This window comes from Thunnus maccoyii, chromosome 19 (assembly GCF_910596095.1).
Source record: "Thunnus maccoyii chromosome 19, fThuMac1.1, whole genome shotgun sequence".
Lineage (NCBI taxonomy): Eukaryota > Metazoa > Chordata > Actinopteri > Scombriformes > Scombridae > Thunnus > Thunnus maccoyii.
The window spans coordinates 26,999,842-27,011,989 of record NC_056551.1 but is presented as its reverse complement, the minus strand read 5'-3'; the positions used below and the strand labels follow the sequence as shown (position 1 = coordinate 27,011,989).

The 12,148-nt window shown below is 37.8% G+C and overlaps 1 protein-coding gene across 1 annotated transcript; it reads right to left on the bottom strand.

Moving 5' to 3' along the window:
* Positions 1 to 1,804: 1,804 nt before the first annotated feature.
* On the bottom strand, positions 1,805 to 4,591 carry LOC121885626 (proteinase-activated receptor 1-like). The gene is made up of 2 exons (XM_042395285.1): positions 4,327 to 4,591; positions 1,805 to 3,184 (listed from the first exon to the last, which is right to left on the bottom strand). The coding sequence occupies exons 1-2, from the start codon at positions 4,424 to 4,426 to the stop codon at positions 1,929 to 1,931; spliced, it is 1,356 nt and encodes a 451-aa protein (XP_042251219.1). The 5' UTR covers positions 4,427 to 4,591; the 3' UTR covers positions 1,805 to 1,928.
* Between the last annotated feature and the right edge of the window lie 7,557 nt (positions 4,592 to 12,148).

Here is a 12,148-nt window from a genome sequence, read left to right as displayed (position 1 = left end):
TGACACCCACCCATACACCCACCAGTCTCAACAGCTATCGGATGGATTGCAATGAAATTTGGTACCTGTCCCCCTAAGGATTACATGTAATAACTTTTTTGAACCCTTCCCCTAGCCTTTCAACTAGTGATGGGAAAAAACAAAGCAACATCTTACCTGACTGACAAAGACAAGTCTGGACGAAACACAGAAGGAGAAACAGGTGAGACCATCGAGTCTTTTAAGTCATGGCTGCAAGAGCAGGGAAAAAATAAAATGTAATGTAATGTCCGATGGTGTTACTGCTTCACTGTTTGAAAGTAAAGGTGTTTGTTTACTCTTGCTTGAAAGTTCAAATGTAGCTCAGTAAAAATAGTTCCGCACAAATGGTGTAAGACATTGGACCATGTTTTGACTTGTTTCAGTTGTCTGAAGGCAGAAATTGCCTGTTTTGCACTGAAAAGATGCAAAACAGGCAAACTTGCAAAAGGACCTCAAGTGACAAACCCAAAAAGGAAGCCCAAAAAGAGACCCTGAGTCTCTCTTGGCTTTTCTTTTTATATCAATACATCTCCCCCTTCTTACATTCCAACATTCATATACACTGCAGCTTGAAAGTTTGTGAATCCTTTAGAATTTTCTGTATTTCTGCATAAATGAGAAATACAGAGGATGGAGGACCTGTCAGAGTTGATATTCGGTGGTGCAAATTTCTTTGAAGATTTCTATAAACAAATATGCAATTAATCAAATTATGTAGACCCAAATAATATGGGGGCTTTTGGGGCCACCTGGGGGTCTGGTGAGTTGCTGCTCTGCCAGGTTGGTAATCCAGCCTTACTTGTGAATATTAGAATCATTATTACTGATGCAGTAACCTGTAAGCAGCATTTTATTGCTGTCAAAATGGAGCTAATTTTAACAAGGTTATATATTGTAGTGTTCATGTGAAAAGAAGCTCTAGCTGTGAAATAAATGTGGTGGAGTAAAAAGTGTCCACCACATTAACATACATGATGCCCTTCAGTACACCACCACCATCCACTATGACATCAATAATAAACACAAAGTAGAATTATCACCTTTCTCATAATGTCAACAAAACTGAAAATGTATAAGCCTCATAAAAGTAGAATTTATGTCAGAGCTGTTGTATTGGATTGCATTAAATTGCACAGGTGTTCCTAATAAAGTGCTCAGTGAGTGTACATATAGGATGTACTGCACATTTCTCACCAGCAGGGGGAAGCATTAAACAAACTATGCCAAGGAGGGATGTTTGCTGATCACATAAGTGTTGCTTCTTGGGTGTCTTTCACTATCACAATGATGCTCAAACATATTTAGACAAAAGGTTGTTTTGTTTTAAAAGTGATGTATATTTAAAGAAATTACAAAGTAAGACACAACTGAAAGCTTTTCATAGGTGAAACATAAGTGCAATAAAATACGCTTTTCAGTAAATATACATATATATATACACATACAGGAAAATATTGACAAAATAGCAAGTTCTTGTATTCATTTCAATATTCACTTGCAGCTTATAAACTCTTAAGCTCTTACATATACAGTGCAAACATAACAGTATTTCATAGTATCAAATGTTCAGCTGAGTTGTTTTTATCTAATCTCAAACTTCCTTCCCTATTTTTTTTTAACTTCATTATTCACTCAAATGAGCATGTCTGTCATTTCACAGTTTGTTCTATGAAAGCAAGACTTCTCAGTCTAAACATTTAATTACATTTTTAACACTTTCTGTTGGTATCATAGGTTCAGCTATCCTCTCTTTATACTAATCGTGAAAGAAAAACATAAAGGCTAGACCCTACAGGCTTTGTGCTCTTTATTTGCTGTTACTTCAACTTCATGATAAAAATATTTCTATTGTTTCAGTTAAGTCAGCTGAGTCACTTTGATTCGTTCTCGCTCAGTGTGACAGTTTATCAGACCAGTAGTTTCTTGTATTGGCTGCTGAGACTCGCTTGGAAAGAGTCCACTTTGGTAGTTGATGTGTTTGTCTTTGAAATTTCATTGCGGCTGGATTTCAGAATAGTCCTGGCACTGGATCTGCATGAATCAGATGATGAATGACTGCTGCTGCCCTCTGTAATCTTCTGACACCTCAGCACCTTGGACAGTTGTCTCTGGCATTGAGATGATCCAAAGTAGTAGACCAGGGGATCCAGAAGGCAGTTCAGACTACCCAAACACAGGAAAACCAGATAGACCGCGTAGGAGCCATCAGGGGCCTCTCGGCTCTCTTTCATTCCCTCGTTGAATTGCAGGTAATGCGCTAGCAGTAGGCAGTTTGTGGGCGTGAAACACAACACAAACATCACCAGCACCGTTAAAGCCATCACCACTGCTCTCGTCCGTCTGCGTGAGCGTCCTGGAACCCCACGTGGGACTACGCTCAGTGACCAGATCACCCGAGCGTAGGACACCACTGTGATGAGCAGAGGCAGGAAGAAGAGGATGCAGCAGAGAGTGACGAAGTAGATCTTGTAATTCCAGATTAGCTCATGTGGTTGCTGGACATCGTGGCAGGTGGTGATGTTCAACTCTCTCAGGTAAAAAGTCTGGTCGGAAAGCACGAGGGGCACTGAGCCAGCGAAGGATAATATCCACATGGTGACACAGGCTATGACTGAGTTCTGGGGCTTCCTCCAAGCCAGGGAATCAATGGGGTAGACTACAGCAAGAAGCCGGTCCACACTGATGCAAGTTATGAGCAGAACAGAGCAATACATGTTCCAGTAAAAAGCTGCGGTGACCACGCGGCACATGACCGGGCCGAATATCCAGTTGTTGCCGCCAAAGTGGTAGGAGATCTTGAAGGGGAGCAGCAAGGCAAAGAGCAAGTCAGCGCAGGCCAGGTTTAGCATATAGATCGCTGCTGGTTTCTTGGGCCGGATGCTCCAAGCGAAGGCTAGCACTGCACAGATGTTGATTGGCACGCTGATGAGGCAGACCAGCGTGTAGAAGGACGGTATGAGGACAGTGGACACAGAGCCTGTGAGAAACAGCAGCGCCTGCTCTGAGATTTCTTGCCTCCTGATAGAGGTTACATTACGAGCCCGAACACTTGTTGAATTATTGAATTCAGCAACATCATCATCTGAATAAAGTTCAGTCAGGTCTATTGGTTCATCTGTGACGGTACTGGGAAAAACGACAAAGGTCCTCCCATACCCGCTGCCTGCACAGAGAAAAGAAAATGAGTCAGTGGGATCTAAGACACAGGAATGAATGATTTGTGTTTTTATTCATACAATGATTTATATTATAGAGCTGAAACAAATAACTAATTCAGCGATTTAGAGATGAAACAGTCAAGTCAGTTAACCACTTTGTTGATTGACAGAAAAATAATAAAATAACTATTTTTATCATCTTTAAAAGCATTTTTCTTCTTTTGTTGAAGATTGTGAATATTTGCAGTTTTTTATTTTTCAGATTCTTCTGTTATAATAGATTATATATCTTATCTAAATATCTGACAAAACAAGCAATTTGAATATGTCAATCTGGGCCGTGGAGATTTATGAAGGACATTTTTTACTGTTTTTCAACAGGTTATACACCTAATGATTCATTGATTATTAATTATTTAATATACATTAGTTGCAGCCCTAAATTGATAAGTCAATCAAGAGTAAAATAAAAAAGTAATAAACTGTCTTGATACTAAATAGTGAAAAAATCTTCTGGTTCCAGCTTCTCAAAATGAGAAGTTTTTCAGTTTTTATGTGTTTTATATGTCTATAAACTTTGTTTTGGGGACATTTGGACTCTGGAAGGCTGTGATGGACATTTTTTTTCAGATTTTTTTTGCCTTTCACGGACTAAACAATGAATCGAAATCCGTAAATTAATCAATAATGAAAATAATAGTTAGTTGTAGCACTGTATATTACACTATATGTAGGGGGTAGAAGAGTTTTCCAGACCCACAGTGACGTCACAAATTAAAAAACCCCAAAGATATTCAATTTTCAATAATATATGACAAAAAAAGCAACTAATCCTCAATCTGAGAAGCTGGAAACATACGATGTTTGTCTTTTTGTCTTTTTTTTTTTTTTTTTTTGCTTGAAAAATGACTGAGACAATAAATTTATTATCAAAATAGCTGCTGATAAATTTTCTGACGATAATATCGATCAATCAACTAACCTTTTCAGCTCTATTATATGTAAATTATATCATACATTTTCTACTATAATCTATGAATGTACAAAACATTTGTAGTAAAATGCGTATGAAAGTGCAATTTAAGACTGTTTACTGCATGAAACATCCACTTTATGTTACACTCAGTACAAAGTGAAGTTTTCTTACCGTTTCTGCCTGCAGCCGAGGCAGCACGCGCACAAACCAGAACCAACAGCAAAGTTTTTGGAAAAACTGAAAACATATTGCTGCCGAAAAATGAAGCCATAAAAACAGGAGAGAGAAAACCTGTGTCAAATATGGTCCACACGCGTATATGCTGTCGCTGTTTCTCGTGTCTTTCTCCGGGTCTTTCTGCTGCTGATCACCACTCAGTGAATGTGAAAATGTTTGTTTCCGCCCAAAGTCCAGTGGGTCCGAAACGCCCCCGCCCTCCAATCAGCAGCCGACTTCACGCAGAGCAGAATTCCTTTCGTCTGATGTCACTTTTCCCGTCACACAGCAGACACATCCAATCTGGCAATTAATTTATCAGCACTGAATGAACCATGACAGCAGTGTTTGGGAAGCTACTTTGAAAGCTGTGCGAGCTACCAATAACTTCACACAAGAAGAAGATGAACTATACAGCAAAGCTACCCGACAGTGAGAAATCTAGTTTAGTTAACTAAAGCTACTCATAAAAAATAGTTCAAACTACGTAGTAAAACAAAAATATTAAATTGACAATACACGTTATGTGAAATTATAACAAAATATAATACAAAAAGTCACATGCCAGCAAAAAAAAAAAATGAGTTTATTGCAAAAGTGCACACTTGTTCACAGGTCATACATAAACCAAATGAATAAATAAACAAATGCCCCAGTATTCATGGGAAAGAGCAAAGCATGTCAGCTTTGGTTTTGTATACAATGTCCATCAGTCAGACACCTGCCTTCCAGATACTAGAGTCCAGGTGGATTACTCAGTTATCCAGGTAACTTCTAAAATAGCATGCAACAACTTCTCTGAACATCTTTTAATAAATACCAATAATCAATACTTATGACTAATCGGTGCCTGGGTGTGCCTTCACAGCAGTCAGGATGCAGGAAAAGGGGGGCGGGCTGATCAAAGGTAAATAAATAAATAATCATTCCTTTCCTTTTATGGTCCAAAACTGTTTGTAGTTTCAGTAGTTAACTACACAAAATGGCAAGAGTAATTTAACTACTTGAGTCACTGCAAATATGAATGTAGTTGAACTGCCAGCAAGCTACTGCAAAACGTAGTTAAACTACTGGTTTAATTACATATACACATACTACTCCCCAAGAGGGCATGACAGTCACTTGTGTTAAAAATGAAGGGACCAAGTACATTTTTCTCATTTGATGGTGTCACTTTTGAAAATTCATGGAATTCAGACATTAACACGACACACCTAATAGTAAACAGTAACTAATAACCATAGCAAAGTGAATCATTTTGTACATTATATCAACAATTTCAGTCAAATAGGCTAATCAGTCGGCTAATTTATGAGTTTTTGCACTCAAAATTTAGAAATGGTGCACAGCTGACATTGATTTAAGAATTAATTAATTCATTACGTTGTAATTTCTGAAAGTCAAATGTAACCTTGCTGTTGTCCAATTTTACCACAAGGTAGATTCAATGTTATTTAACCTGAGTTAAACAAAAAAAATCAAGGAAGAGGGTAAAAATTAAGTATTTTACAATGAAAGCAACACAAGAGCAACAAAATAGAATTCACAGCAAAACACCAGTTAAGAGGAAATATAAGAGAGAATTTTTTTTTTTTTTTAAGTTGAATTGGGCGAGTTTATGGGCAAAGAAAGCAAATGCTCATCTTTCTTCATTTTAAAGGATAAGGCAGCAATTTTGTATATTTTTCTTATTGTCAACAATTCTCAAGTGCAGAGTCAACAATGATTTAATAGGCCAGGCCTTTGTACTGATGTTCTTTGAGAAATTAACAATGTAATACAAGGTCAAGACGTTGTGATATGTAGCACAACAAGCTAGTGAACCTCTGTAAACAGACCCGCCTTCCCGCACATGCTCACTGGCGTCTGCCTAACACAGAACTACTCTCCAGAGATTCAAAACGTGATCGCTGTTATTAGTCTTTGGAGCCAAACTGTAACCAAACTCTTCATAATGAAAGACCTTGTCATCCAGTGGAGTGGACTGACTCACTGATGTGTTTTTAATAGTTTTTGGACAACAATGGAGGTCTACGGCACAGAGAAATACGACATATCAGGCACACACACTTAGTAGATGAGCTCATTGTTTGTTTGGCTCTGCACATAAGACTGGTTGACAATAAGAAAAATATAGAAAATCACCAGCCAAATCCTTAAAAGCCAAATTCTGCAAACATCCATTAGACACTGCTTAGCTGACTACACTTTAAGGACATAAAATTTCAGAAAATTTAGCTGATCAGGAGCTTCACCTGTGTAGTTTCTTATACCTGTAAGACAGTAAATAGGAGATGCTGTTGTAGGACATGCTCTCTGTAACATTAACTCAGGCTGTTTGCCATAATTGAGAAACTGTAGAGAGAGTTTTTTAAAAAACGTAGACTTTTTGGTCGGAAGAAGTGTTGTTGCTGTTGCTAAGGAAAATTATTATTTCCTGAAGTAATACCACAAAATAGTCAGGTGTTACCTCAAAGTTTTTATTGAATCCGAAACTACACTGGGTGAGACTAAAACTTAAGTCATGTGGTCCCTGCTTTGTCTTTGTTTTAAAGATGAGCTGCCACCTTTTGAACCATCTGCAGACGAGCTACAGCTTCTTGGCTGAGGCAGGAAGGAGTTCACTGACTTATGATAATATAGACATGAGGACAAACAAACATGAACTGATTTCTCAGCACTTTCAAAAGATATAAAAAAAAATGTCTTTGGCCCTAGAAATTTCTTTAAATGAAAATTTGAACTTTGAACTTTACACATGTATTTCATTCATTCATGCATTCAGTCATTTGAAATGATGTAGCCAAGAAAATAGATAGCTTCAGAGTGGAAAAGAGTGGGGGTTGGCTTTTGAGTACAGCTTGTGTTACATAAACACAATTTGTTTGTCATGAAGCTGCGTATCCCAGGGGATGCTAAAGTGCTTCCTCTGTTTACAGCAATCAGATACATAACCATCAGATAGAGATTTAGAGAGGATAGTTAAGATAACCTATTTTAGAGCAGATTATAATTTTGGATGATAAAAAGTACTTTGTTTGCAGGCAGTTATTATATTTTTTTGTTTCATCCAAACATATGCTTGAAAAGTGTATCATGATGTTCTCACTGTACAACAGCAGCTGGCAGCCCTGTTTTCCTTCTTCTTTCTTTTTTTAAACTTTTTGTGGTTAAAGTTCTTGTGTACTTTCTCACGTACACTAGCTGTTCAAGCTCTGATGACTCCTCTAGAAGATGTTTATTTATTAACTTTATTGCATATTGCAGTTTCCACTGCCTCTGGTACAGATCAAGACCAAACAAGCTGATGGGTACCATCATGTGTCCAGAACTTGTGAGGCCAGAACTTGAGAACAAAGTGTGCAGGACAGAAAAAGTGTGTGTTACAAAGAAAGAAACAAAGAAAGAGAAACATGTGTCCTTTCTATCTGTGAGAAAAGAGAAAAAGTGAGATGAAAAGAAAGTTTCTGACAGAGGGAGGCAGAGGGAGGTGGGTGCAGGATGGGGTGGGAGTAATCTGACTCAGTATCTGAGCTCACAGCCAGCCAGACTAAACCCATTCCTTACAAAAATATTTATCCCAACGGTCTTATTTCTAAAACTTATTTCTTTGTCCAACGTGCTTATGATTCAAATAAACTAAATCACTAAATAAATGTTGATTTGCTTTCTTGAGAGTTAGATAAGAAGATTGGTATCACCCTCATGTTTGTATGTTAAATATAAAATTACAGCCAGCAGCTAGTTAGCTTAGCTTAGCATAAAGATTGGAAACAGGGGGAAACAGCTAGCCTGGCTCTGTTTAAAGGTAACAAAATCTACCCACCAGCACATTTAAAGCTCACTGTTACATCAACATGAAGTCTTGTCATCACCGTGAGGTGAAGTCACTGTACCTGGCCAAGAAATACTATGGATTAAACTGTGAGATATCTACCTGAGTGAGCTGTAGAGCTGCTAATAGGTGGATTTTGTTACCTTCAGATAGAGCCAGGCTAGCTGTTTCCCCGTTTCCAGTCTTTATGCTAAGCTAAGCTAACCAAGTGCTGGCTGAAGCTTCATATTCACTGTACAGACATGATAGTGGTATAAATCTTCTCATCTAACGCTTGGCAAGTATGCGAATAAGTGTATTTCAAACTAATTTAAACCTGCAATAACCGATTTCTTGGCCACTTGGGGACAGTGGAAACAAGCTGTGAACACAACACAAAGATATTATCACCTTTTAATTTGATATGATGAACTTGTTAACAAGCAGTTGCTAATTTACACCTCCAGTCGAATGTAAGTCTAATAGTCACTCTTCTTTTAGCTCTGTTTTGGTCTCCACCAACTCCTGAGAAAAAAATATGTGGTTCTTTTGCTGCTAAATGTTTGAATATATTCACCAGCTAGTTGCAACTTTTGTCTGTTTATTGTTTGGTGCTGAGCAGGAAGCGTACAGTCAGTTTTTAGAGCTTTTCACTAAGAAGCTTTTTCACTGACGACTGATAATATGAGAGCTGTGAGGATGAACAGACACACAGTAAAACTGTGAGTCATAAAACCAAAATAACAAGCAGAAAGATGCTAAGATGATGCATTGACCTGAGGGGAACATCGGAGTCGGGTAAAAATTCTCTGGGGGTTCATCACTACAACTGACCCTTTTTCACATGCAAGTAGTGATGTAATATAATAATAAAATATTGATAATAGCCACTTCAAATTTTACAGTGACAGACAGTGCAGCTGGATATACTCTCCACTGTAGAGTTCATGTTGCTCTTGCAGCCTCCTGGGATTGGGTGTTCCTAGACTAACAAAAGCTCATTCCTGCTCATAGAGGAGGCAGGATACAGACTGTGGGAGATTAGATCCAGAGTGAGGTCAGCGGCATAGTTCCAGGCCAGTGTTTCACAAGTTTAATTCCTGTTGTTTTCAGTGTCCACTTTTGTACATTTTATCATTCTCTGGGTATCTCCCAGTCAGGATAGGCTGTGAAATTCAACAACAGGATTTTACACTGTTGGGAGAAAGAACAGACAAAAACATAGAGGTGAACAATGACAGTAGCACAGAAGATTATGCTGACACAGTGTTTTAACTGGTGAAACAGGATCTTTGAAATACACAGAACATCCGGATGACATAAACTGACCCTGTTCAGAATTACAACATCCTCTATTGTCTCTTCACATGAAGACATTTTTTTTAGAGGAAACTAAGACACTGGCTTTGTCAGTTTGTGTATATAGGCATGCAGAGAGAGAGATAGGCAGTCTGACCACCCTCCCATACATTTACCACCTGGTGTATTATTCAAATCTACAACAGTGAAAACCAAAACCACCAGTTAGATATAGATGCACCTCTTCTGAAAGAGGAACTTTGTGGATTTCCTATCAGACAGAAGGAGGTGTCTGGTATTAAATACTAGGTATTAATTTACAGATTCAGCTAACCTTTCAGTACATCAAGCCGATGTGCTCACAAGGCAGAAAAGCTTCTCTCACCAAAAAACAAAGCAAACTGTGCAAAGAAAACTCTTCTCCTTTCGGTGTAAGTATAGTGAAAAAGTGATTGGCAACCTGCAGCCTCAGTAGAAGAAACAAAACAATGTTTAGGACATTAATCTGTAAATATTTTGAGAATCAAACAATCATTTTTTTTTAAAGAAGAAATGCCAAACATTTTCTGGTCGCAGCTTCTCAAATTTAAGGATTTGAAGCTCTACTACATCATACATGACAGTAAACTGAATATCTTTGTGATTTGGACTGTTGATCACACAAAACCAGACAGTTGAAGGCGTCACCATGGCCTCTAAGAAAAGATCAAAGGCATTTTTCATTATTTTCTGACATTTAATAGAAAGAACAATTAATTGATCATGAAAATAATCATTAGTTGTAGCCACACTCAAATGAGACAGGCGATGTAACATGTCAAACTGCTGTTTAGCCACAGGTGCAAAGATATGGGAGCAAAAATGTGTCTTTCATAGTAGACCCACAGACTATTTACTGTATATATATGCTTTTCCATATAAGCACATTCTTGTGTAAGACTGACGTCATCAGGAGCAGTTAAGTTATTATAAGAACGAAGGCAGTTTGAAAGCATAGAGGGGACAATTTTGGCTGCTTGGTCAGTTTAGAGAAGCAAGATAAACAGATATAGCGTGATCTAAACATCAGCTAGAGATGAGGGGCAAAGTCACAAGTCTTGCCTATGAAGTCCTGAGTCAAGCTCCAAGTTGAGAACAACATTTCCTACATCAAGTCCTAAACTTTGTGTTCAGAGTCCTGAACAAGTCATTATGCACCCAGAGTTACAGATAGTAGGGGAGACTGGGGATGGTTGTAACATGGGTTAGTTGTAACACTTTCAATTTCAATCCAATCAGGAACAAGTTACAAATCACCTGATTCACTCTGCACATGTTCAATTTAGTTCTTGTTCCAAATGTGAGGAAGTAGCATCCTGTGGCAGACACCACCCATTTTAGAAAGAAAAAACTAATTTTGAGGTAAGTAAGTATTTTTTTTACTTCATTTATTTTTGTGATAGCATTTCCTGCTTTGTAGATAAACTCATTAAACTTAAATTATGTTTATTATGTGTCTGTGTAGATATCTTTCATGCAAGTTGTTAGTGCTAATGTTTTATTTGTTAGCTGACCAGAGTCTGGTTTAGTTGTAACAACATGTGATAAAATGTTGCAACCTACCCCAAGCAAAACATTTCACTATATTTATATGTTTACTTTGAATTGCCTAGGTCCTGAAAGAGAAAAACTAACAGGGGGATGCCTCTCAACATTTAGAAAAGAGCATCAAATGACGTAAAAGAGCGGGGAAAGCCAAGATTGGGTTTGGTGTATGACATGTAGTCTGTGGGCCCACAAAGCCTGCACTCCAGGAGTGCCATACATTTGTCACCACTGTGACTCCGACGGTGACTAACGTACTTGACCCGCACAGACATAGTCATACAGAAACACACTAATTGTTCAATTGATGTAGCTGGTGCACATTTTTCAGTTTTATTATAATGTTCAAATGTTAGTGTGACACACAAACACTCACACACACACACACACGTAAACACATCTCAATTATGTTAAAAAGTCATTTAAGTGTTGAATAAAAAGTTGTCAATATCTTAAGTTTTTGTCATAATCCTTATTTCATAACATTACATCTCACCCCAGGGTATGTTACAACTAAACCAGACTATGGGGTCAATTGTAACATTTCACTCCTTGTATTTGAGATTAAACCATGCATTTTCTGTTTGTGTTGCAGAGATAAAAGCTACACCATTTAATAGCAGACACGTGTCACTAGTTTGCATCACATTTTGAATGCAGTGGTTTAAAAGAGCTCCAAGCTACAGACAGAAATGTCAAAAATGTTACAACCATCCCCGGTCTCCCCTATATTACATTTAAAGAAGTGCCCATGCTCTACCAAAATCCTGCAAACAGTTAAAGTAATAGTGGCAATACCTCCAAAAACTCCAGGCTAAAGTCCTGTATTATATATGTTTTATTAGTGGATTGTTACTACTGTTGACATGTAGGCAGAATTTTAATATTTTAGTAATATTGCATTTAAATTTAACATAACAACATATGTGTAGATTTGGGTATGGATGGTAGAGACATGTCCCTCAAATAATCTCTTCATTTTAACTCCTCTTAATGTTATCAATAAAGTCTATGCAGAGGTGCCAGATGTGTTTTCTAAAAAGAAAAGGAGGCTACTTTGATGGGGAGTGAAAGAGTGAC

Excerpts from the sequence above, each read along its gene's own strand:
- LOC121885626 (XM_042395285.1), bottom strand. The coding sequence starts at position 4,426 with ATGGCTTCATTTTTCGGCAGCAATATGTTTTCAGTTTTTCCAAAAACT. Across the intron at positions 3,185-4,326 it reads CTCGGCTGCAGGCAGAAACG|GCAGCGGGTATGGGAGGACC; the intron begins GTAAGAAAACTT and ends TTCTCTGTGCAG.